The 26,205-nt window shown below is 36.0% G+C and overlaps 1 protein-coding gene across 3 annotated transcripts in view; it reads left to right on the forward strand.

Annotated features, from left to right (window-relative positions):
- Window positions 1-26,205, forward strand: part of CPNE8 (copine 8) — a 75,235-nt gene that overhangs the window by 19,486 nt on the left and 29,544 nt on the right. For all 3 annotated transcript variants that reach the window (XR_004417814.2, XM_033058973.2, XM_033058975.2), the window contains exons 3-10: window positions 1,326-1,372; window positions 5,067-5,170; window positions 7,847-7,886; window positions 8,653-8,729; window positions 15,616-15,679; window positions 18,263-18,366; window positions 20,152-20,256; window positions 23,505-23,546. Coding sequence is in view for 2 of the 3 variants with exons in the window: in XM_033058973.2 (XP_032914864.1) it covers window positions 1,326-1,372; window positions 5,067-5,170; window positions 7,847-7,886; window positions 8,653-8,729; window positions 15,616-15,679; window positions 18,263-18,366; window positions 20,152-20,256; window positions 23,505-23,546 (583 nt within the window). In the remaining variant the exon portion in view is untranslated. The remainder of the gene's footprint in view (window positions 1-1,325; window positions 1,373-5,066; window positions 5,171-7,846; window positions 7,887-8,652; window positions 8,730-15,615; window positions 15,680-18,262; window positions 18,367-20,151; window positions 20,257-23,504; window positions 23,547-26,205) is intronic.

A 26,205-nucleotide genomic window follows, 5' to 3' on the forward strand; every position in this document is an offset into this window, starting at 1 on the left:
TGCCAAGGGTTTATTTAGAGTAAATGGAGAAAGACAGACGTCTCCTGAGAATTACTTTGAATTTTTTTTTTCCTAAAAGCTTTTTTTCATCTACAAGACATCTTACTTAAAAAATAAAAGTGTGAACTATGCTTCTATGTGAGCTAAAATATTGATATTGCTTTTTCTGTTTCTCCTCTTATTTGCTACTGCCTAAGGGGATTTTTTGTTTTGGTTTTTTTTTGTTGGTGTGGAGCAGAAGCATTTCAAGTAAGAAGATGTAGTTAGAAGGTTGACTTCATTTCTGCTTCCATCTATTGATGATTCTAACTTCACTGACAACAAAATCAAACCTCTATCTTTGCTGTTCAAGGCTGCAACCTAAAAGACAGTATTATTTTTACCTTTTGAAAAATAATTATTGGTACAGGAAAGAATTTGTTGAGGAAAAGAACGTAGAAATATCTGTATTTCTGTTGTTTAGAAAGGATTTGAAGAGGAGTTTCAGGTAAAAATTGCTTTATCATAGTTACCTGCAACCTAGTTCAGGACTGTAGAAAACAAGGTTTATAGTGCTCCTTCAGTGCAGATGATCTGCACTTAAAATAGTGTTTAAAAAACCTGATTATAATCACTGCACCCCTGTCACCAGTCCTTGTGATGAAAGCTGCAGCTTAATGTTAATGATTGGTGTACTGGAAATAGAGATTTGAGTGACACCTGTGGGATTGATCTGCTTGATCTTTCAAAATCAGGTTAGGTCAGCAAATTTAATAGATTTCATTATTTAATCAGGCTTTAGTTAAAAAAAAATAAACCATGCCTGTGTGAGATGCTTAAATATATATAAATAATTTGAAGTAAAATTAAGGAAGGAAACCTGAGAGGTATTTTTTTTTTCCTTTTTCTGGTTCTGTTTCTCCTGTTTCTTTTCAGTAAGGGTCCTCATTTGGTTTTTTTATTTTCATTTTCTTCTCTCTTGAAGAAACTATATTTTAGGGTAATTGTGCATTAGATTATCTTGAATAGCCTGACCACCCAAATTTATAGAAGGTCTGCTTTTATCCAATTTTGCCTTTAAAGATTGTCAAGTGCTTTGCTGGAGGTCAGGCGTAAGTGCTGCCTCCCGTTTTTGAAGCACTCCATTTATTAGCTGATTTCTGCAACAGGTACACCACATGGTCACCAGTCTGATTAGGATTGCTGACAGCTGAAGGAAAACATTACCATTTGATTGTCCTAGTTACTAATTTTCACAGCACAAGAGACTACAAAATTAGTTCACTTAATTTATGGATATGTTAAAGTTTGAAAATAACCAATCTTTTTTTTTTTTTTTCCCACAGTCTGTGTTTTGTACACACAAGCAATTGGAAACAAAGAATGGAGAGAGGTAAGATGCATACTCATAGATGTATAAACATTTTGGGTGTATTTGAGGCTGGTCATTTGTCCTAGCAGAAGGGGGCACATCATAACCTCTTGAATGCCATGCTGGGCTTATGGGGGTCCTATGTACTATCAAACACCTAAAATATAGTCACATTGATCTCAGTTTCCATATCTACATCACACATTTCCATCAAAAAAGAAAACAAAATAGAGAAAATGCATGAGTTTCGCATTTTACCATCTCCCTCAGATGAATTAAACCAGACCTAGCTGTCAATTTGAATAAGGTTTGTGGCACTCAAGAGAGGAAGACATTCAAACAGGACTGAGCTGTGGTGATGGTCAGTGTCAGCAAAACTAACCATAGCTGTGGTAAAGATCTGCCTTTGCTGTGCAGTGTTTCAGAGAAGTTAGATGCTGCTGAATAAAGTGTACACTATTGTAGGCAGCAAGGGAGGGAGGATATTATGTATAGGTTGGACTTTATCTTCCTATTAGAGTGTAAACACTCTGGAGAGATATGTCTTAAGAAACTAAATGAAGAATTGGATGCCTGCAGCAGATCAACATTTACAGCCTGGAACTCTGTGTACTTAGTCATCTAATTTTTCTCCTCTAATGTTACTCTTAATGTTATCAGAAACAACCTGTAGTGATCAGGGAAGGGTGGTCATCTTTCTACTGATAAGATATACTATTTCCCTGCCTTCAGAGAGAATTGTTTGGAAGTGTTCTTTACAGGTGGATTGCTGTGTGGCCATAGGCTTTAAGAACACAGCCAAGAGTGGAATGTACTATCTTACTGTTTTTCCCTGTAAAAGACAGGAGGTCTGATACTGTTGTTTTCAGAACTGATATTTTATGTGATCATACTGTGTAATGTTTCCAGTGGGAGGTGACCAGGGAGACAGACAACAGACCTCTCCTGTTATATTTGGTGTCCTTGCCAGATGGCCAGAGAATTGTATCTTCTGCTTTGCTGAAATGTGGTGGTATATGAGTTTTAGTCTTGTCAAGAAGAGAGAATTGAGTTTGTCTCATGCTTGGGGATAAGCTCATGTAACTATGCAATATGAGAAACAGTCTACCTATTTAATTTGTAGTTTATAGGAAAATTGCTGCTGTGTTGTTCTGAAGTGGATACTAGACATCTTCTTGGTACCTGCTGGATCACATCCCTCTGATGATTTGTGTGAAGAAATGACAGTTTAGGGACTCATAATGGGAATTCCCTAATCATAGGTAAATTAGGTGATGTAGTGGACATACACAGGGTTCTAAATATCTGGATAGCAAGCTGTGAAAACAGCAGATTCTTATGTCATTTGGGTGCCTAGGTGGCTTGGTACAGTTTGGTTGTCAAGCTTAGATCATCACTTGAGCATTTGGATCCTCTTTTGGTCCAGGGTTAAGATGATTTTGTCAAAATTTTGGTTTTTGTTATTGTCTAAGGTAACTTTATGTAATTTTCATACTTCTCTCTTGCAGCTGTTGAAACAAGTACTTACTATTTTAATATTATAATTGTCCTGATTGTAAGATGATAATACAATCTTACCTAGAAGTACATATAAGTAAAGAGGAAGTTTAGGATCTACAGGCATTAAAACAAACTTTCAACATTGCAGTTGCTAGAAAATCTGAGTTTTTTCTTTTAAATCATAATTATCTCCATCTTGTCTATCAGGTGGTTCACGTACAAATATTTGCAACTCAGTTTTCTGTTTACAGTTATTGGAAAAATGTAACATCCTGGGGGCAGTTCATCAGACCTAATTTAGATGTCTGCATTAGATGCATTAGATCAGATGAATCATTCTATATAAATGCCTCCAAGAGATGACCAAAAGCCTAAACTTTTGACTATGTCAGATGTAGAGTGCAGTGAGTAGAATCCATTCCTAGTATCTGTTACAACAGTCAAAATTTAGAGGTTGGCATTGTGGAAGGGCTTATTCAGGAGTGTGTTTTATATGTTCTGGCATATTATATTTATACCAGCAGTAAAAAAAGTAAGGTGATAAGTAGAAGATTAGTCCCTTTAAATAGTTACATTGATTATCTTACTCTCCTGAATAGTGTTTTGGAAGGTTTTTGCTTCTTGACCATCTTGAAATTTTAGGTTTACTCAATCGTTAGTGGGGAAAGTAGGCCATGTGGAGAACTAATTAATCAGTAGCTATGTTATTAGTCATAAGTGACTGGATTATAGAAGTAACCTCTTCTGCTTAAAAAGGCTGTAGGTAATTGGGAGAACAGATTTCAAAAGGTGCTTAATTTAGCTGGAAAGTGTAGAGTAGTGATTTTTAGGGAACATCATTTTAATGTCACAAGTAAGGTAAATTCTATTAGTAATTTGTCAGTTAAGTAATTAGTTATAGTAGTTTAATCATAGAACCATTTAGGTTGAAAAAGGCCTTTAAGATCATTGAGTTCAAACATATGTGAAGGAATCGTTTATGTAGCCCGTGTTAAAAAGAAGTAAACAGACAAAAAACTGAACCCGAAAGAGTAATTTTAAATAATTTAACGAAAAGGTAGTAGTGCCACTGAATTCAGTCTCTTGAGTTTTGTAACAATCTAAATATAATTGGTGAGAGATTAAGGTGACAGTGTAATGGATATTCAGTTAGGTCTTTTCTGGTCTCAGTGTGATTTGACCATCAGCACATTGCATATTTATCTTAGATTACTGATACACTTCTTTAATGCATTGTAAATCAAGCCTGACAGATTTCCCAAGGGTAACATAGTTGCAGTGTAAAATAAAGTACTGTTTATTGACAAAAAATGCAGTATTGAAGATATGAAAACTACTTATAAATTTATGATGCTTCATTATTTTAAAAGATTAAAACTGATGCTTAGCTGCCATTTTATAAATTCTTTTTCTTTTGAAGTACTTCTTCCTTTGGATTCATACATAATTCTATTTCTTATGGAGCTACAAAATTTAAACCCATGATATATGAAATCTGACAATCATGAAATAATTTCAGTGTAAGGAACTTACGTGTTATCCAGCCTCCTATTCATCTGCTGTATCTGGTTCATCTTCCTGATCCATGAAAAGCCATCTCCAAAGTAAAGTCAGGTTGCTCTGGGCCTTCCCCGGTTAAGGTTTGAACTTTCCTTAAATTAAAATATTTTCAGCTTTACAGAGGTTAAGGCACTTCCTATAAACATCAAGGAAGAAAAAGCATTTTGCCAAAAGCTCAGAGAGAGGAGTGATGAGGAGGGAGGTGAACTGAGGTGAAATAGGAGATGGACAGTGAAAAAGTGATGCATTTGCAATGGAAGGACTGTGTTCCCTAATATTTAAAGCTATCTGAAATAATATATGCAAGCTTTTGCTAGCTGTTGTGTTTGGCACTTTTTTCAGGAAACATGGATTTTTGTTACTGATTCAAGATTTATGGATTTTTATTGGCTTTGGGAGCTGATGTTGATGAAGTTTAGATCATACAATATAAGATATGTAGCACTCTATATTGAAATATGAGGTCTTCTGCCACTCTGTCTTCATCCACCGGTAGCTGATATATCCATGTGAATGCAGTCATTTTCTTTCATGGCATCTGTTTATGAGAAATTTTTACAAGTTGTCATATATCTCACCTATTCCTGGTATTGGCAGGTATCTAATTATATTTCCTTCTAGCATGCAGCTTAAACTTAACACTTTTCTTTTACAGTTTGGAAGAACAGAAGTAATTGATAATACTTTAAATCCAGATTTTGTAAGAAAATTTATAATGGACTACTTCTTTGAAGAAAGAGAGAATCTACGATTTGATTTGTAAGTTAACAATCTTTCACTGTAATATCTTAGCCTCTGTAAGCATATAAAGTTTTGTCCAGCATAAAATTAACTTGGAGAGATGGTACAGATTGACATAAGAGAAATTAATGTAATAAACATGATTGATTTAGCATTGCTTCCTCTGAAAAAACTGTGTAACATAATAATGACTGAGTTTTAAGAAACTGGCAAATGTTAACTAGTCAAAGTTCAATTAGAGTTATTACTTTCATTACTTTTCACAAAGGAAAATATGTCAAAACATTAAAGTATTCTTGAAGCATAGCCAGCAAAACAGGTACAGATATACTGTCCTGAAATAAAATATTATACAAGTAGTAGAGACAATTTTCTTTACTGGGCATCTAAATATACTAAATTTTAAAATTTTAAAACAACAGCAATTGTTCTAGAAATAGATGGCTTTTGACATTATTCCAGATGTGCTCATTTCATTCTACTGATGGAACTGACTTTCACTTTATTCTTTGGAAAATAGAATTGAGAGTCCAGTCACCAGGTCATGTCACTATTGCATGTCGTCTCTTACATTTCAGTCCTTTCTGATTATTTCAGTCTTTGTGATTAAAATTGTCGTGTTTTTTTTTAAATTTTCATCCTCTTTTTATTAGCAGTTCTTTCTTAACCTTGCCCTAGGAGAGAGTATGAATAACCCTCATAAATAATTAAGTTTTTGCTGCAGTTTTGCATCCCACTATGCATTGTGACCACAAATTTTTTTGTATGTCCTTTTTTAGTTGAAGAACCCTTTTTCTATTTCTTTTCACTGCCTTTGTAAGATGTTCTATACCACCTATTTCAAAGAATTAAAGGAAATACTTAAAGCCAGGAAGATTACAGGGTGCTTTGAGGTGGCTAGGTACAAATTTTTTGACTTTCACAATAGAAACCTGATGCAGACTTTATTTGTAGTTTTAAAAGTTGAGTTTAATGTCATTCAATCCGGGGAGTATAACTATTGTGGGTTATTTAAAATAAGTTTTAAGTCAGAGCTAATCAATTTGTGAAATAAAGGATTGTTCTCCAAGTACAGAGCATTGCTGCAATAGCCACACAGTGGGGGCTCTGTGGAAATCTGTATCTGTTTGCCTCCTGCTTCTCACAGGATGCATGTAGGTTATGGGGAGGGGGCAGTGCTATAGAAGTGAAAAGTGAAAGAAATGAACTGAAAAAGAGAAAGCCAAATTCAGTCTATGGAAAGAAAGGGGAGTCTGTAAAGATGTTCTGGATAAGTGCTATCTGAAAAGGACTTGGCCCTGGAAGGGAAAACACAGTCTGCTGTTTAATTCTTTTCGTGGTCAGAGGAATGGACTCCTGTCTGTTTATGAAAAGCTGTAAATATCACACATTCTCTGTACTTATCAGGATGACCTGACTGCTTTCTGCTGCTGTCCCCAATTACTTGGACACAAGTCTGTTCTGAGCTCAAAGCTGAATAGCTGCTGCTGTCTTTGTCTACAAGTGACCATATTGTGTGGATTTACTCTAGAGCCCTATGGTAGACAAAAATTAAATATCTTAGAACTCTGAGTCAGAAATGTGAATCTCACACAGCCAGTCATAGAGCAAGACCACCTGCTTAAAATGTGCAGCCACCAGTGTCATAGGCCCCTTTCTGCTCACAGCTGGTACTTAGTAAGTGATTTTCCCAAGTGAAGTCATTCTTTGTTTTTACTTCTGTAGCTACCCCTCAGGTCAAATTATAAGTTGTGTTTTTCTGTTCATTCAGTTTCACCAAGCAGTTTGCTTTTAATCAGAGGTTTTAACTTGTGTTAATGGTATTTATAGGAATTTCTTTTCTTTGTAAATACGTTTCTGAAGCTTTGATTGTGCTGCACCACATGCAGCTATGTTATGGTATTCCTGTCATCCTGGCTTGTGATCCGGTCCATGATGCTTCCCAACAACCAGTTGTGGCAGCACAACCAAAGGATAGCATTCCGTGCAGGAGAGCCTGAGATGGGCAGTAACATAACAGATAAAAATGTTTTCTGTTCAGTTACTGGTATGGAATCTGAATGGATTATTTGATAAAAATATTATTTCCATTATCTGATAAAGATGGAATACTATTAGTGTAGAGATTAGTAATCCTGTATGAATTTCTTACTTTTTTTTTAATGTCTTAAATTCAGAGAGTAATTTTTTTTAACTCTTGACTTGATTATGGAAGGAAAACTATGACATTTTCTAGCTGGAGGAAGACCAAGATTATGATAAACTCGAACAAATCAAACTCTTGCTAAAAGAAGTTTAGTTTCTTGTCGGTTATTTTTATTTGCTTGTTCAAATGACTGAACAATTACCTAAGAAAATAATTTACAAGTTAGTTTGTATTCTAGGGTTAATTTTTAAATTTTGGTCTGCTTTTTGTCATCTTTCATTGTTCAAACAGGAATATCAGAAGAATTTCTCTTTAAAGCTTGCACTTTATTGAAAATGGTTTTATTTCAAATAACTAGTGAACCATAGTCCTATAATGTGTGATGACTCAATTTGTCTTCGTTGCTGGGGAACTTTGATTGTTTGTGTGAATTTCACACATGGCAGTAGGTGAAAGAGTTGTGTGATTTTTTGTTTCTTTACATAATTGTCCTCAGATATGTCATCTGGCAACTCTGATATAAATTTTCTCTTTTTTCTTTTTGTAAGCTATGATGTTGACTCAAAGAGTCCTAACCTGTCAAAACACGTAAGTTCTTCCTCACTAGTATAATTCCTTGTGCTAAAATGCTTACGTTTCTTAAGTATGTTTCTTTTCTTTTGACTATAAGTAATATCAGTTACATAGAGACAAATACAGGGATTGGGCTATGAGTGAAAACCTATGATGCTAATGAATATAATTTTAATGGGACATTTCTCTTGCAAAGGGCATATTTGAGCATGCATATATACCTTTTCAGATATGCAATGTGCTGCAGTTTGTTGATACTTTTTTTGGGTCCTAAAATTGAAGCATATTTTGTGTCTCACTGTTAGAAAAAACCGTTTATACTCATATTGTCTTGAAATGGGAGTGAATAAATAGTAACTTTAAAATTTAGAAATGCAAGAGTAGAATTCAGAGGTTTTTCAGTGAATTTTAAAAAAATAAGTACAGGAAGGTTTTGGTAAGAGAACCTTTGAGAACCTGAAACAAAGGAAAAGAGGATAGTAGAAGGAATGCTGTACGTGTGCTTCAAAGTGGAAAGATGAGACTTTAGTCATTGATCTCCAATTATATGCTCCCTGTAGTGACTGTGTAGTGCCTCAGAATTACATCTGTAAATGCAACCTACTGTTACGTCAAATAGGTGGTAGTGAGTCTGTTTATGATTCATTATTGCCTAGGTATTACCTGAAATGTGCTTTTCAGCAGAATCTGTTCTTCAGAGGGAACAGCTCAGATAAATGGGAAACCAAATTTCATTGTGTGGAATACAAATTCTGAGTTTTTTATGTTATTGTTTTTTCAGGATTTTTTGGGACAGATGTTTTGTACACTGGGAGAAATAGTGGGATCACAGGGGAGCAGACTGGAAAAATCAATTGTGTAAGTATTCTGGAATGCTGGATGAATGCATACTGCTGCACAAGGCAAGAGTTGTGCAGCTTTTTTCTGTGAGATATCTTGATATATAGAATTACAGATATGGTTTTAAGAGAGAGTAAATAGGTACATGGAATGGAAATCTTTCTTTATATGGGCTGTGAAAATTTGGGTTTCATTTTGGACAACTAGCAAAGGAATTGAGTAATTTAAAATTTTTGTAAACCTTGTTACATCTTGCATTAGAAATAGCTTGAGTGTACTATTCTAAAAAATGTTTTTGTTTTAGTTTGTAAATTAGCACACCATAAAATTTTTATTACCTTTTGTTTAAGCATTTGAGTTCCTGCAAAAAACCTTCACAAAGAAGCAATGAAGAATCAGCTGACCAGATTATCAGATTTCTAATACAACCACACAAAATTATTAACATCAGAAAATATTGTGGTTATTAGACAACAGTATTTTGTGATTCTCCCCTTAATCCCAATCTGGATATTAAGCTTTTTAAAAACATGTCTGGGAAATAACCTTGAGGACCAGCCCAGTAAGTGTCATAATAGGAAAGTTGTGTTGGGCTAAGTCATTACAAAGGTTGTCTTCAAGCAAACGAGAGGTCTCCCAATGGTAGGTGAGGGAGCCCACATACCTTGCCCTGGCTACTTTCAGACCCATGCCAGGAGAGTCATCAGCTTGTGGAAATCCATCTGCATGCACTCCCAGAATCACAGAGGTTCAAGGCACAGGCAGGGGAGCTCAGTTACACAATTAAGGAAACAATCCCTGCCCAGCTCCTGGGCTGTCCCGGGAGAACCAGAGCCCCAGCACTGTGGGATGGCAACAAGCAGTTACTGCTTGTTCTGGATGTGCTTTTAGTTCTTGACAGCTGCACAGTTTGAGCACAGAAATACTGTCTTGTCAGTTGGGACAGGGGTTGGCCCTATTTTGTTTACTTCTACTAAAACAAAGCTCACGGACTTGTGTCTAAGCCTAGCTCATGGGTAGCTGCCCCAGCGAATTGCACTGTCACAACCCCATGGATGGGTTGGCTGATTGTCAGTTGAGTCTACTGGCAACCTGTGGTCACTTGGTCAGAGAAAGTGCTGACTTTGAAGACATTTATTATTTAGTAAGATGAATCTTACCTGACTTTTTGAAGGTCTTCAGATTTGTTTCTGTCCTCAATTAGTAAATTATTCAGCGCAGTACACTTTTTTTTTTTTCTCTGAGAAAATTCCTGAAATTTGTTTTGAACCTGTAGATTAGAAGGCATCCATTGAGCAGTTTAGTATTTGGTACAAGTTAAATGAAGTCTGAAATGAGTAACAGATGAAGTTTAAAGTTTTAAATTATCTATGAGAAAAGAAAAAAATATCAGTGAAGATTCTGTGGAAAAAAGGTCTTACCTCACAGTTCTGTTGGCCTGTGTAATATATTTTCTCCTGAGTAGACAAGGATTTCTCAGGTCTGGGTTCTGATACTGTCTTGTTTGGTAGTTACTAAGTGGACCCAACATGTGGGTAGAGAGTGAGAGCGTGCTTGACGTTTTATCAGTTCTTCATGGTGTCCCTGTTTTATTTTCTGTAAGAGCTGGATGGAGAGATGGAGACTTCAGACAGCTCTTAAGATGTTGTTTATTATGTAGATGAGGTTACAGTAGTTGCGGGTTGTGGGTGGGCCTATAACTGCTGGCTATAGGTAAGCTCTGTGTCCTGAAGTTCTGTTCTATTCATGTTACAAAGCATTTTTTTTGTTGGTGCATTTTATTACATAACAACTAATTAACACCTTTAATATTACTTATAGCTTATCATAACTACCAACATGATCACATTCATGTTACTATATTCCAATCACTAAAAGTTAGTATGTTACAGTTTAAGCTAGATGTTGTTTTTCAGTTTTCTTGCAGTGGAGAATTCTGAGGTCTTTCCTCTACTTGCAGCATTGGTTTTCTTGTTTGTTTGTGAAAATCTTTTTGCTTGTTAAAAACATCTTTTGTTTGAGGTGGATTTATCCTTTGCTCAGAGTCATAAAAGCCCCTTCCAACTCACTTGCTCTTTGCCTTCTTAGTTACCTAGTAAAACTGGTTCAGCAATTATTTTCTTCTATATCAAAACTTGCTATCATTTCTATTCCTTCTTCAGATTCTACATTCAATGAGCTTTCTGTTATACATACATATCTGTGGGACCTTTCTGTCACATCCTTATCCTTCCCAACAGTTTTGTCATTGGTGCTTTTGACAGTGCTGTGACTTGACAGCTGTGCCTGAGTGATTGTCCATTCTGGACTCTGAAGATATCTGGGTGTCTAGGAGACATTTCTGTTATTCATGAAACTATTGCATTCCATTTCAGGTTGTTTACTTTCTAGATACGTGTGTTTAATGTCTCTTAATATTCAAACAATGAGAATTGAATTGACAATATTGCATGTCTTCCCTTCTTAGGGATATTTACAGTTTTGAATTTACTGTTCTCTTTATGAAGTCATGTCTGTATTCTCATAGCATGAATGCTCTTTATGAGTTAAGAGAGATTTATCTTTTCACCGTTTTTCTGAAGTTCATTAACATTTTCCCTCTTCAGTTCTCTGCCAATGGATGTACAAAGAAGAGAATGCTTGGTGCTGTTTTAGTCACAATCAGCTACCCTACAGAAGTAGCACTTTTTATACTTAAACAGTTTGAGAAGCTTAAATTCTATTCACTGATTGACATTCAAGTGAGCTCTGATGTTCTTTCAAAATGAAAATTAGAAAGACTTTAAGCTCATTCTTCAGCTCTATCTACTTTATGCATTTACAAAAGTCTTACACAATTCAGGACTGCATGGCTGCCGTGAGCTGTCCAGCTTCAGTCAGATTTTGTATCGTCAGGGAAAGTTGCCTTAGGAGATCTACAGTGAAGGGGTAGTCTTGTCCTTCCTCAAAGTTAAAGTAAAATGTCTCAAGCTTAGAGGGTCACCATTGCTGTGGTCAGACCTGAAGGCTGAAACACACCTTGCACTAATCTTCATGGCAAGAACAGAAGTGAAGGTACACAATTCAGTTTTCTTTGCCCACATGGCATGCATGCCTTGCACTTTGATTGGTGTTACAAGCACCAGCGGATTACACCTCTGAGGCATGAACCTGACAGTATTTCTTCTTGGCAGTTGTGAGATTGTCCCCTGAACCTCCTCTCTGGTTTTGATACCGTTAAAGACTTGGAATTTGATGCAGTCTGTCACAGGAGAGTCTTGCTCCCAGTATTGTAGTGTGGTAGTCTGTTATCCTTCTCACAGTGAGCATTTTTTGTTAAAGAGCATACTTTAGTGTTGCACTTTATTTTACAGACTGGCCAGGTACAGATGTGAACATATGTTTTGGATAATTTCTATCGGAAAATAATTCTACTAATTCAAAGTAGGTGAAATGGATAATGTGACATTTTAAGAGTAATGATTGTTCTCTTTACCTGTTAGGTTACTAGATTCATTAAATACCTTCTCAAGACAAGCTCCATGAGTAAGATTTACTCTGACTGGCTTCGCGTGTTCCAGCTGTATTGGCACCAAAGGATAATGTTCAGATGCATCTACTTCCAGATTTTGTGTGGTTTCAGTTTTTTATCAAGAGAGTGTCACCTGCTCAGACATTATCCAGAATTAGATCTTTGCGTGTTCTGTCTTGCTAGAGAGAAGATGCTAGCCACATTTATAACTCTGAGCAATGGTTTTTTTTCAGTATCTGCTAAGTGCATTCCTGTAGGGATTCCCTTTGATGAGGAGATAGGGCCATTGCAAAGCTTAACAAGTGTTCTATGCTGGTTATTCACATCTGAGTGCTATTGCCTGCTAATGAGACTGTACTGGAGCCAGCTGGCTGTTATGTGAAGTTCTTTCTCCGGTCATCTTGCTGTGAACATAGCTGATAGAAAAACACCTGAACTGACTTTCTGTATGTATTTGTCCTGTCCTTTTATCTGTGGATGTGACTGTCAAAGGGTTGGGCTCTACAAACTCAGAAATAAGGCTTTGAATTTTTGAATGACCTGAAAAATGTTCCCTCCTCTGCATCATTGCAATTCCATCTTGCAAAATTGGAGACTCTTTTTTGCCAGTCAGGTTTGAATTTCCACATAAATGGTCATCTTTTGCACAGACTCTGTAAAAGGTCCTCCTTTCAGACCTTGTTAAAGCCCAAGTACTCTTCAGAGTGTCCTTTTAAACTTCTTTTGGTACTGCAGATGTGGTGTCTCAATTGTGGAATCATTTATTCTAAGGAGACAATAGTTACTTCTTAAGACTGTCTTATCTAGATATGCAGGTATTGTTGAAAACTTTTCATTTGATTGTTGCCTGTTCTGTACCTCTAACAATGAAATTACCTGCTCCTTCAAATACTGTCCAAAAAGAAGTGATGACTGTAGAGAAACCTATAGGTCCTGGACTCTTAAACCAGTAGGACCCACTGAAATACAGATTTTCACATTTTATTTTCCTTTAATCAGTTTGCACTCTGTTCACACTTTGACTGGCATATTTTCTATATCTGAGTTTTAGATAACTAGCCCTGAATGGTGGATTTGACTGCAGTTATGCAATACAGATTGCAGATAAAATCTCTCTCTATATGTATATCTAATACTCATCATTACACCACAAACCCTGATCTGTAACTCAGAGAAACTCTGAGAAACTAGTTGCCTGAACATGAATTTTCTATTGTAATTTCAGTGTGATAGAACCAGTCCCAGGGTAGCTCACTACCAGATATCCCTTAGAGCTAAGGAAGATGGACAATGCATTCTGGATTTAAGCAAGTGGAACTCTAACATGCCTGTCTTCAACATAGTATTATTCAGTATTTCTCTAGAAATTGGAAGGAATGGTCTGTAATGATGAATCTCTTAAGTAATTATTGTTTTTGTACTTTGACCAGCTTGAAATTATTTTATTATTTTCTTACAGGATATTTCTGCTAGTTAAAGTTTGTTCCATTTGCCTAATCTGTGACCACTGCAGTTTTTGTCAGGGTGCTTGCTTTACATTTAAGGATTTTTTCCTTAATGAGTGATTTTCAAGGGCATTTGTAAGGGAGCAAACTCTTTAGTGTCTGTAAATGGTCCAGTATTATTTTCATGCCTGTAGACTTAAGCATATGAAGTTTGTGCTTAATAGCATCAAAAACTGCACAAGTGATTTGATAGAGTTTTTAGTTCCTGAATAATGAGAACTTTTTGTTCTGTAGAGAAATTCTGTGCTCATCTTGAAGTATTTCACCTCTTTATCAACCATCATGTTAATATTGTCCTTCTTTTATAATCTGTGTTGAGTGTGTCCTCCTCCAAAAGGATGCTGGCACTGAATATTATCTGATTATGTGTGGGTTTTCTGTTTCTTTGCTGCTTTTTATGCTGAGGAACTGTTTTGGGCTTTCTGGTGTTGCAGCATATGTTTTTAATTGCTGTCTGGGTGAATAGTGATTTATTTTGCAGCTCCTTTATCAGATGTGATGGTGAGATTATTGTGTCTTCATAGACATTTCATGAATAAATGGTGCAAAATAATGCTGGTGTTTGCTTTTAACTACATTTTGGATATTTTCTTTAAGTAAAATTTGCAATAGGATGTTTTTCACAAATTGCAGTAATTTCACGATTATAAGCCGCACCATTTTGACTAAAATTTTGGTCCAAACCCAAAGTGCGGCTTATAATCAGGAGCAGCTTATATACGGACAAAGAACAAAATGTTGCTACTTTAGTTTGGCGGACAGGTGTCTGCTGAGAAAGGCAGGAGCCTCTCTTTGAAATGGAGAATCTAAACCCCCTCCCTCCAAATTACTATAATTTTGAAATCAAGGGGCTCTCAGGCGAAGATATGGGAATTAGGAATAACCGTTCTTTACTAGGGAAATTAAAATAGAAATACAGTACTACAAAGAAACAAACTCCAAATCCTGACAAAGTCAGAGTACAACCTGACACCCTGTCAGGCAGGGTGTTGGTAGCAGTCCCATTAAATGGTGGCTGCATCCTCCTGCAGTGACAGATGTGGCTCAGTTGAAGCAGTGCTCCTGTAGAAGGTGCAGTTTCCCTTTGGAGGTCCAGTGGTGATGTGGAGAAATCCGGTTTTCCTCTGGAGTCCAGTGAAGAAAGGGGCTCCCTTAGTGTCCCAAAACCTCTGTTTTTATCTTGCTAAGAAATGTTGGGCACTTCCCCCTGGCTGGAGCAACTCCCAATGGGATGCAGTAATTTTATCAGTCCCACAGTGGGACTCAATGGCCATTAGCAGAAAATGACTCTCTGGAGGAAGGATGGGTTGTGAAAAGATAAAGAACAATGCCCTGCCTGGTTTCAATGGATGGCCCATTAGCAGAATATCTGCTGTTGAGATAAGGATCACTGTCCCCACCCTCAACAGATGGTGACAGAACAGATACCTTTTATCTCACTCTGTATTGTAATGCGCGGCTTATAATCAGGTGCGGCTTATGTATGGACAAAGAATGAAAAGTTGCTGACAGCCGGAAGTGCGGCTTATACTCAGTGCGGTTTATAATTGTGAAATTACTGTAGTTATAGAGTATCTAAAGGAAACATCAATGGAAGAGTGGACAGTAGAATTCTGGTATTATTTCAACCTATTTAAACTTCTAATTCTGTTTCCTTTAAAGTCAAAACTGATTTGTTTCTTCCTAGTTAGAATAAATATGCAACTCATTTACCAATTCACTTAGGATAAACCAAATTTTTTACACAGGACAAGTGGCAGAAAAGGGAAACTAAATTGCATGCCATCAGCTTTGTGACTTGAAGACTTACCTTGTGCTCTCTGTGTCAGTTGTAACTTTCATACATGATATTAAGGAACTAAGGTGATGTGGTTGTGCTTTCTTGCAGAGGAATTCCTGGGAAGAAGTGTGGAACGGTCATAGTAACAGCAGAGGAACTAGGGTGTTGCAGAGTAAGTGTACTCATTGCTTTTCAAAAATAATATGGAAATTATTTTATGATTTACACTGCAGTGGATTGTTAATGATATAACTTACAAATTTCCATTCTGTGATTTATGTAACAAGTTAGAATACTGTTTCCCTTTAAGTTGCTCTTAGTTTTAGAGAAAAGAAGCAGAAAGAAGCAAAGGCCAATGCTTGATATCTCTTGTATTCTCGCTAATGCTACTTCATGTCCTCACTCTCTCACAGTCTCTGGCAATGTCTCAGCAGCTTTCACTTACTTGATCTTCTAGATTTTTCTACTTTAGCCAAATTTCATATTCAGAATGTCAATGAGTTTTGCAATCACTGAATTCCTGAGATTGAGGAAGACTGTCTAGTCCAATACTCCTGCCCTTCTTAGGCAAGTTACTCAGGGCTCTGTGCAGTTTGGTTTTGAGTCCAAGCAATCTCCTCAATTTCTCTGTTACATATTTTCAGCACATTCAGAGTAAAAAGGTTTTTCCTTGTATTTAAGTGGATTTTTTCACATTTCAAGTATGTGCATATTGCCACCTTTTCTTCCACTGTATGCCTCTAACCATAGGCTATTTATTCCCTAGTATAATGTACTTTATCAACACAAGTTGATAAACTTCCTGTTTTCCAGGCTAAATAATTTCAGCTCTCTCTGGGTCCAATACCTTAATCATTTTAGTGACGCTTTTGGTGGAATTGCTTCAGCAAGTTTGTGACTTCCTTGTACTGGGGAACCTAGAACAGTGCTCCAGGAATGAACAGTACTTCAGGAGTGGCCTCACCAGAGCTGAGTCACTTCCTTCAACTTTCTGTCAACACTCTTCCTAATGTAACCCAGCAGGCTGTTGGCCTTTGCTGCCAGGGTCACATTGACCAGCTTGGTGTCCAGCAAGCCCCTTCAGTCCTCTTCTGCCAAGCTGCTTTCCAGCTGCTTGGCCTGCAGCCTGTACTGGTGCTTGGGGCTATTCCCCTCCAAGTGCAGTACCTGGCATTTTGCTCTGTTGAACCCCATGAGGTTCATACTGGTTCATTTTTCCAGCCTGTACAGATGTCTTGGAATGGCAGCACAACCATCTGTTGTATAAACTGCTAGTTCTAGTCTTGTATTGTTTGCAAACTTGCAGAGGGTCTACTCCGTCATCATCCAGGTTGTTAATGAAGATGTTCAATGTTCTTGGCCCATTTTTGATGCCTTGGGTGCGCTACTAGTTATGGTCCCAGGTGGAATTTGTGCCAGTCAATATGACTGTTTGAAGCCTGTCAGTTATCTAGTCTATAATTCATTAGTTTGTGAACAAGGATTTATGGGAGACAATATATAAGGCCATGCTAAGGTGAAGAATAAACAATATCCACTAGGCTGTTCAGTTATCAGGCATTAATTTCCCCTTAATCCTTGAAATCCTGTAAATTCTTGTCGATGTCTCTTAGCCACCTTCTTATTTTTCATGTGTTTGTGTATGTTTTCCAGGATTATTTGCTCTATTATAATCTCAGGGTTTAAGAAAAAACTGGCTTGGTTCCTCTTGCCCTTTCTCAAAGTCGGGAGAACTTCCCTTGAATATCATAACATTATAGAGATAACTGAAAGTGGCCCCACTGTGATATTAGCCAACTCCATCAGCACTATCAGGTGCATCCTACCAAGTCCCGTGGACTTCTCTATGTCTGGTCTGTTTTAAATGTTCCCTTTCCTGATCCTCTACCAAGAACAAGTTATCCTTGTTCAAGACTTTCTGGGGTCTGGGTCTCAGGTTTCCAAGAGTCTTGAAGGCAAATCTTAGCAGTAAGACCAAGACATAGAAAGCTGTGAGAATCATGGACCTTGCAATGTCCTTTGTCACCTGGTCCCCTCCCCACTCAGTGGTGATCGCACATTTTCTGTCATCATCCTCTCGTTGCTGTTGCACCTCCAGACCTGTTTACAGAACCATCTTCCAGCAGGCTCTGCCCCAGTTACCTGCTGAGTCTGCAGGTTTATCTTTGCATTTCTAATCCTTTTCTCATTCCTGACTTTGCCTAAAGAGATGACCTGTGACTGTCAGTTTGCCTGATCAAAGCAAAGAAACTTTTCTCCTTATTTGTTGTCAGATTGGATGTATTTGGTACCTCTCAGGCTCATTTTCTTGAAGGTCCCAGACTCTTAAGAGCCAGCAGCCACTTGCTTGACAGGCAGTAGGAGCAGACAGCAACAGGTCTAAGTCACTGAAGGAATGAGACTGAGTCATCCTGACTGGAGTTTTTAAAATTAATTCTAATATACTTTCCTTGTGTGTGCATCTACTACTTTCAGAACACAGTTTTGGATGTCAGGAAATCCTTGAAAAATCCTGAACCTTTTTAACCTTTATCATAGAAAATTGTTCTTTTCTGGTGTCCCTACAAAGGAATTCTTGGTTCCAGCCATTCAAACTGCACTATGAAGACATTGCACGAATGTGAATATGTAGAGGGTATTTAGAAGATTTTTTTAAATTTTGTTTTCTATTTGCATAGTTTAATCAATTTTATTTTTTTCTTTTAGTGTAGTAGTCTGTGTGCTGTCTGTAATTTTTCTTTATTACCCATTTCAGGATTCAGTTTTAATGCAATTTTGTGCAAACAAGCTAGACAAGAAGGACTTCTTTGGGAAATCTGATCCTTTCCTTGTATTTCATCGAAGCAATGAAGATGGCAGGTAGGTGCTTGTTGAGTATTTTTTGCAGTTAGTCATTAGGCATCTGAATACCTTTTTTTTTTTTTTTTTAATTTTTCAGATTAAGCTATTTTTCTTTTATAATGTTTGCTAGATTTCAGTTTGGCATGTTATGCAGTATAGGGATAAAACTATTGCAACAAATTGATCAAATACTGCAGTTTAGATTTTTAAGAGGCAAATGTCTCAAATATAGAGCACTATGACAATTAATTGTAATAAAATAGCTAAATAGTGTTACTTTTATTAAGATGTAGTATGAATTTAAATTATATAGAATTCTCAAAGAAATTGTAGCTGCCAAATATGCTAGTGCTTGGAAATTGTGTTAGATAAAAACATTTTATACTGCAAATTTAAATTAGGAAATATCTTTTATCTTTTTGACAGAGTTCTAGGAAATCAAATTCAAAAATCCCTGAAATAGAATTTATATTTTTTACAAATGGCTGTTTGCTGCATTCATGCTTTAATGTGCTAAAGAAAACTAATCTCTTCTGTTCCACCACTAAGCTTTGACATGCGAGGTCAAAGTCCCACATTGTCATTGTGGGGCTCTAGTGGCAGGTTAAGATTTTCTTGGAAACTGGAAGTCCTCATGTCTTACCATATATCAAACCAAATGCTAGACATGTATGATATTACTTTTTTCTGTAGCTAAAGTGGAACAGCTGTTAACATAAATCTGTGTCTGGGTGTACGTGTCTGTTACCTGCTCTTTTTCTCTTGGAAGCAGATTACAGGGACAACTTCCTGAGTAAACACAGCCTGTGTAAAACTGCAAGCCTGGAGGAGTTATGGCTCCTCTGTGGGTGGCATTAATTTCTTGTGAAATTTCTCTGGGTATTCCTGGGAGTGCTGGCACATGCAGCCTCTCTTGGCCTTGGGTGCCATTCTTCCCCACTTCCTTCTAAAGTTGAGTGTTGAGCCAGTGATGCTTCATGAATCTCCTGAATCCAACAGGATGTTGGGGCAGTACTTCTGCACCTGTGGCAGAAGGATGCTTCCTTTTTTTGGCTTCAGGCATGTCTTCTGAATCATAACCAGGATAAAAGTGTAGGCATTTGGGATGCAAGGAGGATATTCCCTTAAAGGATAACTTTAGTAGCAACTGGATGAGGAATTTCAGTAATGATTTCACCAGTGACTTTGTCTCTTGTTTTCTTTTGAACAAGTCTGTCCCCAAGGTGGGGGTTCAAAAGAGATATCTTAATTTTGCATCATTTATAGAAAGCACAATGTGCTAATATAGTTCATGAGAGAAGGTGATCATGCAATCTCAGAGAGGCTTATATGTTTTACCTGACAGTCCTGGTTAAAAAATCATGGACACAAAATGGGGAATAACAATCTGAAAGCCATCATTCCCTTGACTCAGTTTCTTAATCTCTAAGCAAGAGTCAGATTCTCACAAGATTGCTTTCTTTCTGGATCTGTGACTAATTCCTGCACGTACAAGGTCTGTTTAAACAAGTGGGATGGAAACTGCTCTTTCCTGAAATACTCGCTGAATGGTTTTAGTTCCTGTTGCAGCTTTGGGTAAAAACATTTTGTTTTTAGAATTGTTTAGCACTCTAGTCTGTAATCTCTCTCCAGTGGGTCCCTTCAGTCTTCCCTTCCTTCTGATTTCACCTTATTTCTTTTTTTCTTACCTTATATTTTGTATGTATGAATGATTGCAGCTCTTTTAATTCCATCTTTCATGACACAAAAGAAAAAGTAGATAAATACAAAATAAGTATTTTTATTTGTTTGTTTTAATTACAGTTTTACAATCTGCCACAAAACAGAGGTTGTAAAAAATACATTAAATCCGGTGTGGCAGGCATTCAAGATTTCTGTCAGAGCACTGTGTAATGGAGACTATGACCGGTAAGGTGTAGCTTAAACTGTTTTAACATATACGATTTTTTTCTTCCTAACTCTTTGTGTGTTCTTTTGTATGTTCTTTTTCTATGCAGTCCAGCCCCTGGTGTTATTTAATCAACATTTTGAAAGGATAATAGATGTTCAAAACCGTTCATCAAATTAAAGAATTTAGAAAAATTAAGCAAATATGCTAAATCTGTAGGAAATGCTAGTGGTGTTTTCTGGAAAAAATTGTTTGCTCTCTAAGGTGTGAATTAGAAACAGAAAGAAAAGACTAATTTGAAGCATGGTAGCATGGTATCTGTGAAAAGTGTACACAAGTATTTTTTAATGTTTCAATGAAAAACTGTGATCTGTTTTCCTTGGGTCACAATGCAATGTCAGAGGAAGCTGATAAATGTAAACTTGTAAAATACGTAGATCAGTAGATGAGAAACACAGAAGGTAGTCATCTTCAGATTTGAAATTTTCAGTGGTGCCATGCAAAAGGATCTATCTTCAGGTGGTAATAATACCACGATTTTAATCAACATTTTACCACTAATAACAAACAAATTAGGTCAGTGGATATGGGTATTTTTAGACTCCTTAAAAATGGTCGTGTTGGTTACTCTTTCACTTAGATGCAGTAAAAATGAAGGAATTTTTTAATGAGCATACTCAAATAGAATTTTTTACTTGTATTTGGGTTAATGTGCATCATGCATAAGCAAAATATTACTCATTAAGCTAGTCTCTGGACACTGTACTGTTTATCATATTAAAGAAAAAGTTTTCATCATAATTAGTTGTGGTGCAGGCATACTGAAATAGCTCCAGCATTCCAAATTAAGGGAACTTAAAAGTGTAATAGCACTTCTCAAATTATAATTATTTATCTACTGTTGACCTGCTTTCAACATAATGTGCTCAGTGAATAAAGGCTCCATGAAACTTCATAGTCCTGCATACAACACTTGTGTTTCAAATTAAGAAGTAGTCATTAGCTGTCAGGTTAATTCAAATTGACCTGCTGATAGTCCAAACCGCCCCCCAAGGTTTGGGGTTTTTAAATTAGAAAACCCTTCTATCTAGAGGTAAGGATTAACTTCCTAACATCCACATGGTAATACATGGTAATACATGAAATCCCAAAGGTCTCTTTCAGATAGTGATAGAAGATAAAATTGTGGTGCTCTGGGTTCTGTGATAGATGTGAAAGGTGGGAATAATATCATTAGTGAAAATATGTCACAGTAAATGTTTATTGTATGTTAGGGGGACTAAATCTTCAGCTGGTGTATGCTTCTGAGTGAACTCTCTCCACGTTTTCATTATGGAATGACTGGGATTTGCTTAATTTTTCTCAAATTATGTGATTATACAGTGTTTTCAGACATCACAGGGATGGCATTTCAGTACAGCAGTGGTACTTAGTGTCTAATGTCTTTCTCTTAAAATGAGCTCTCAAAAAGCACTTAGTTATTTTCTGCATAAAAGTTTTAAAACAGAGATACTCATCTCTAACCTTGATTATTTTTAAATGAAAGGGGTTTCTTTAATATTAGAATAGGAAACCTGTCCTCTAAATTGTGTCCTTTAAGGTAAAGGTTAAGTTTCAGTATGTGAAGATTGGAAAGGTCTTTTAATATCTTGCAAATCATGCAAAATAGATAAAAGTCAAGATCTGTAATTAATCCTTTAATATGAAATAAATTTCACTAGAGAGGAGCTTTATTCAAGGATGAATTGGTCTTACTGCAGTTACCTGTCTGAAGATCCTTCTCAGGAATTTATCTTGATATTCTCAATAATTTATTTTGATAATTCGAATTTTCTCACTGAGATGATTTTGCTGTTTGAACACAGATTTCTAAGACAATTCAAAACTTAAATCCCACTAAACCTTACATAAATCTTAACTTAGTGGTGTGTTCTGTCTGTCATAAGAGGTTTTGAAACATAAGTAACATAATGGTTGTCTAGGGAAAAAAATGTTGTGATATTGCCTTTTTATCTGCTGAATTCCTCTGAAGGAGAAAGTAGTTTCCTTTGAAGGTTGAAATACTTGATGGTATAAAAGAGGTTTGGAGTTGTTTTTGGCTTTGTTCTGCAGAACAAGTTTCACTTTAATCAAAAACTTTTAAGTTTTCCTTGCAAGGTAACTTAAATCCAACCTGAATTATGCAAGAGCTATAATGTATAACAAATGATGTGGTTAGGAGCCTTTAAATTTGAGTTGAGAAGAGGTACATCCAGACAAAGCAAGTCCTTCTTTACCTATTTTGGAATATCATAAAAAATGTGAAAAACATCCAGGTGTGAATTCCTTGATGTTCTATTGTATATAATATCAACTGTTGCTCAGCTTTATCTCCAAAGAGTCCTTTAGTAAAGAAAATTTAAAAATATGTAGTTAACTGTATGTAATTGGAAGAAAGAGGAGCGGCTTCCGTGGAAGCAAATGATAAAGTAATTGCTTACATTCTTGTCCCCTCTATTGATAAGACAACCCTGATGGCTTCACTTCATGTGAAGCTGTTCTGAAGAATAAAAGTTAAGTAGGTTAAAATACAGGAGATCTGGAGGTGTTATTTTTCTATCCCGTGTTCAGTTCATTTGGCCAGATAGGATTCACTGTCAGCAGTAGTTGAATTTGCTCACACATTTACACTTCCTGTAGTGAAAGGAGATTAATAAAGCTATATACTGTTGCTACCCTCATATATCTTTGCTGTTTCATCAAGGATGTTGATGATAATATGCTCTGATAATATGTAGTAGTTGCATTTTAAGGAATGAAAACTTTTGAAGTAAGTATGTGAAATATGACCTTTTCTCGGGAAATGTCTGTTTCTTCTTTTTTATCTGCTTCCCAGTCATCCCTGAAGCAAGGTTAGAGCTGCCCTCAAGGGTTCACTTTATTCATAAGGAAACAGTTCTTAAAAACTTTGATAATACTTGATAAGGTTTAAAGAACCATTTGTTTTAAAAACTACAGAAAATTCAGAACATCAGCAAGTAAAAATATATTGGTTGAACTTCCAGTGAGTTTAATTGTTTCCTTAGTTTCCACTGTGCTTAGCTGTTGATTTATGAATATCTGTTGTGTTACCTGACAGGCTATTTGATGCCCCATGAGAAATGACTGAAAAATTCTGCTTTTGGATTTGGCACAATTGATGCACCCCTATGCTATTAATCTTAAAGACAATCCGGGTACATATTTAACATTTTAATCGGGTTGTGTTGTCTTGATTTTTTTATTTTAGGACAATCAAAGTAGAAGTATATGACTGGGATAGAGATGGAAGGTAAGGCGTTTATTTCTCTTAAACTTAAGGGTTATCCCTGCATGTTTATACACATTTTAAAACATATTAATGTTTAGTGTCCAGCATGTTGTTAGAGAAGGTTAGGTATTTGTCAATATTTAGAGGTACTGGAAGAATTCTGCTGTGATACAGCTCTGTGTTTTACAGTTGTGGTAAATACTGATGCATTAGCCTATTTAAACCTGCTGCATGTATATTCATCCATGGAACATGATAAAATGCACATGCCTGCAGTGGCTGCTCATGGTGGCCTAAAATTGCAATGTAGAAACCACCTGTTAATTACCTTCATTTCAGATTGAGTCCCAATGTTCTTTTCCATGTCTGTCTTCAGCAAAACATTATTGCAAACTCTGGAGTTGGAAGATCTGAGTTTTGTAAAACTCCCCTTGAAAGAGGACAGTGGAATATACCTGGAATGTGTGTTGCTAAATTCAGGAGGGGTATCTGTTATTGTTAGGAGCTATGAACCCCAGTGTTCTGGCTGTACATTTTTCTCTGAAGAAGTGAGCCTTTCAAATTGCCTTTATTTTGATAAACAAGGTAGAATTATTTTTTAACACAGTGGATTGATACCTCTTTTTTTTTTTCTTTCTTTTACATGTCTGAGCTTATATCTTAATACTTTAATTAGAAACTGTATTCATAAATCTTGGTACTAGAACTGAAACATAATGTCATAATATGTTTATTTCCATTTATCTTTAAGTTGGTCTGTCTTAATTATTTCCTATTAATGCTAATTTATATTTTAAAATACATGGATATGCACTTCCATTTTTATTTGTAAAAGCACATTATTTATTCTACAGTAATTTCTTTAATACTACCAATGCAATTTGCTTCTAGTATTATAGATAATGATATTGTGCTTCTGTGGCAACATATCTTGTAATCATAATAGGCAAATTTATCCTGTGCTACTGTTCATTTCCTTGCTGACAAGATCCAAAAGCCTATTCAGCTTTCTCGGGTTATAATTTTGTCTTTTTGCTATTCCATCATGTAGCCTGTTGATTTATAAGCATTCTTATCTCATGTTTTCCCTTTGTGCATACCTGCCAGTTTAAATTCATCCTTCTTGATCAGATATCCCCTGGAGAGACAAAATAACATATTCTAGCAATTAAAATGAGTGTATTTAAAAAGCCATACTAGCAAAAAAATCATTGCATCTCTGTTAGAATTTCTATTAACATTATTTTCTCAATGAGACTTGATAAATCCTTAAAATTTTTATGTCTGTGTGCAAACCTCATTTTTTGAAAATAAGCCAGCAATTAAAATTTAAATCATATTGCCAAGTTAATAAAAAATAAGGATTGTATTTTATCAAGGTATCAAACCCCATGTGCTGTCTCCCTTTATCCAAAATCTGTAAAATTAAAAAGAAAAGGAAGAAATTTTACAAATACCACTAAGCAACTGCAGTCTGAGTGAAATCTTGAACATACTGTGGATTTTAGGCAATCATTAGCCTCTCCAGTCTCAAATAGTTTCAGATATTATCTGCATTTGTTCACATCACAATCTGAATATCTATAAAATTAATATCTAAAAAACAAAAGTGAAGGATACCATTTACATATTTTCCTTTTTATTCTAATTTTAAGATTTTTTTTTTAAACTTTGTTTTCTATTTTGAATTTAGAAGCACAATGAGCACTGACATCTTACATGTGAAATTCCTCTGAAAGATGAGCACTTATCTCATGTGACTTTAGACAATGCAAAAATCAGACAAGTAGATTGAACTCATCATTTAAGCTACTTCAGTGGCTTACAGGGGAAAATGGTCTGATTGAATCCATCCTACCTGGAATAAATTGCCAGTTGGTGGTGCCTATAAACTTACATAGCAATCTTAGCAAAACCTAAGTGCCTAATTTAGCTTTGACATTGCCAAGTATATCTGAAATGAATCCCATTCAAGAGTTACTCTAACAATTTTTGTCCAACTCTGCTGTTCCTCAGTTTATATTAATTTCCATTTATGATGCACAGTTTTTATAAGCTGTAGCTACGCCAGTTGGACACCTCACCACGCTGAATCTGTTTGCTCCAGAGATGTGCAGGCTGGGCAATCTTTGAAAGATTGCCTGCTCTCTAGATAACAACACAAGTTATTCTGAATATTACAGGCTGTCCTGCAATCAGGAAGACAAAATTATGGTGCATGTACTTGATTTCTGAATCATGACTTGACTTGATTTTGGCTTCCTGAGTCTTGACTAAGAAGTCTTTTTTCCCTTTTCTCCATTCTGTTACCTGTGCTTTGAAAAATAGCGCCATGATGCTTTGGGTTGAGCTTCTTCCTTCATGTTCCTAAATTGTTAGAGTAATTGTAATGTAATATCATGATTATATCATCATTAAATAATTAAATAGCTCTTATTTATTTTTCAAATATCACATAAAATGTCTTGACAGAAAATAATACCTGCCCTTGGTAGCATTAACACTGTTAATTATTGAACATCTCTTTGTGTCAAACCAATTTTTGCACAAAAATTGTCAAAATGTGAACAACTTGTTCTGATACCTTTTATTGTGACAAACCCCAAAATATTTGATGCTATAAGAAGTAACAAAAGTTGGTTTTGTTACTTGGTACAAACCCAGTTATTTGACAGAGTCA

The sequence above is a fragment of the Catharus ustulatus genome, chromosome 4 (genome assembly GCF_009819885.2).
Source record: "Catharus ustulatus isolate bCatUst1 chromosome 4, bCatUst1.pri.v2, whole genome shotgun sequence".
Classification (NCBI taxonomy): domain Eukaryota; kingdom Metazoa; phylum Chordata; class Aves; order Passeriformes; family Turdidae; genus Catharus; species Catharus ustulatus.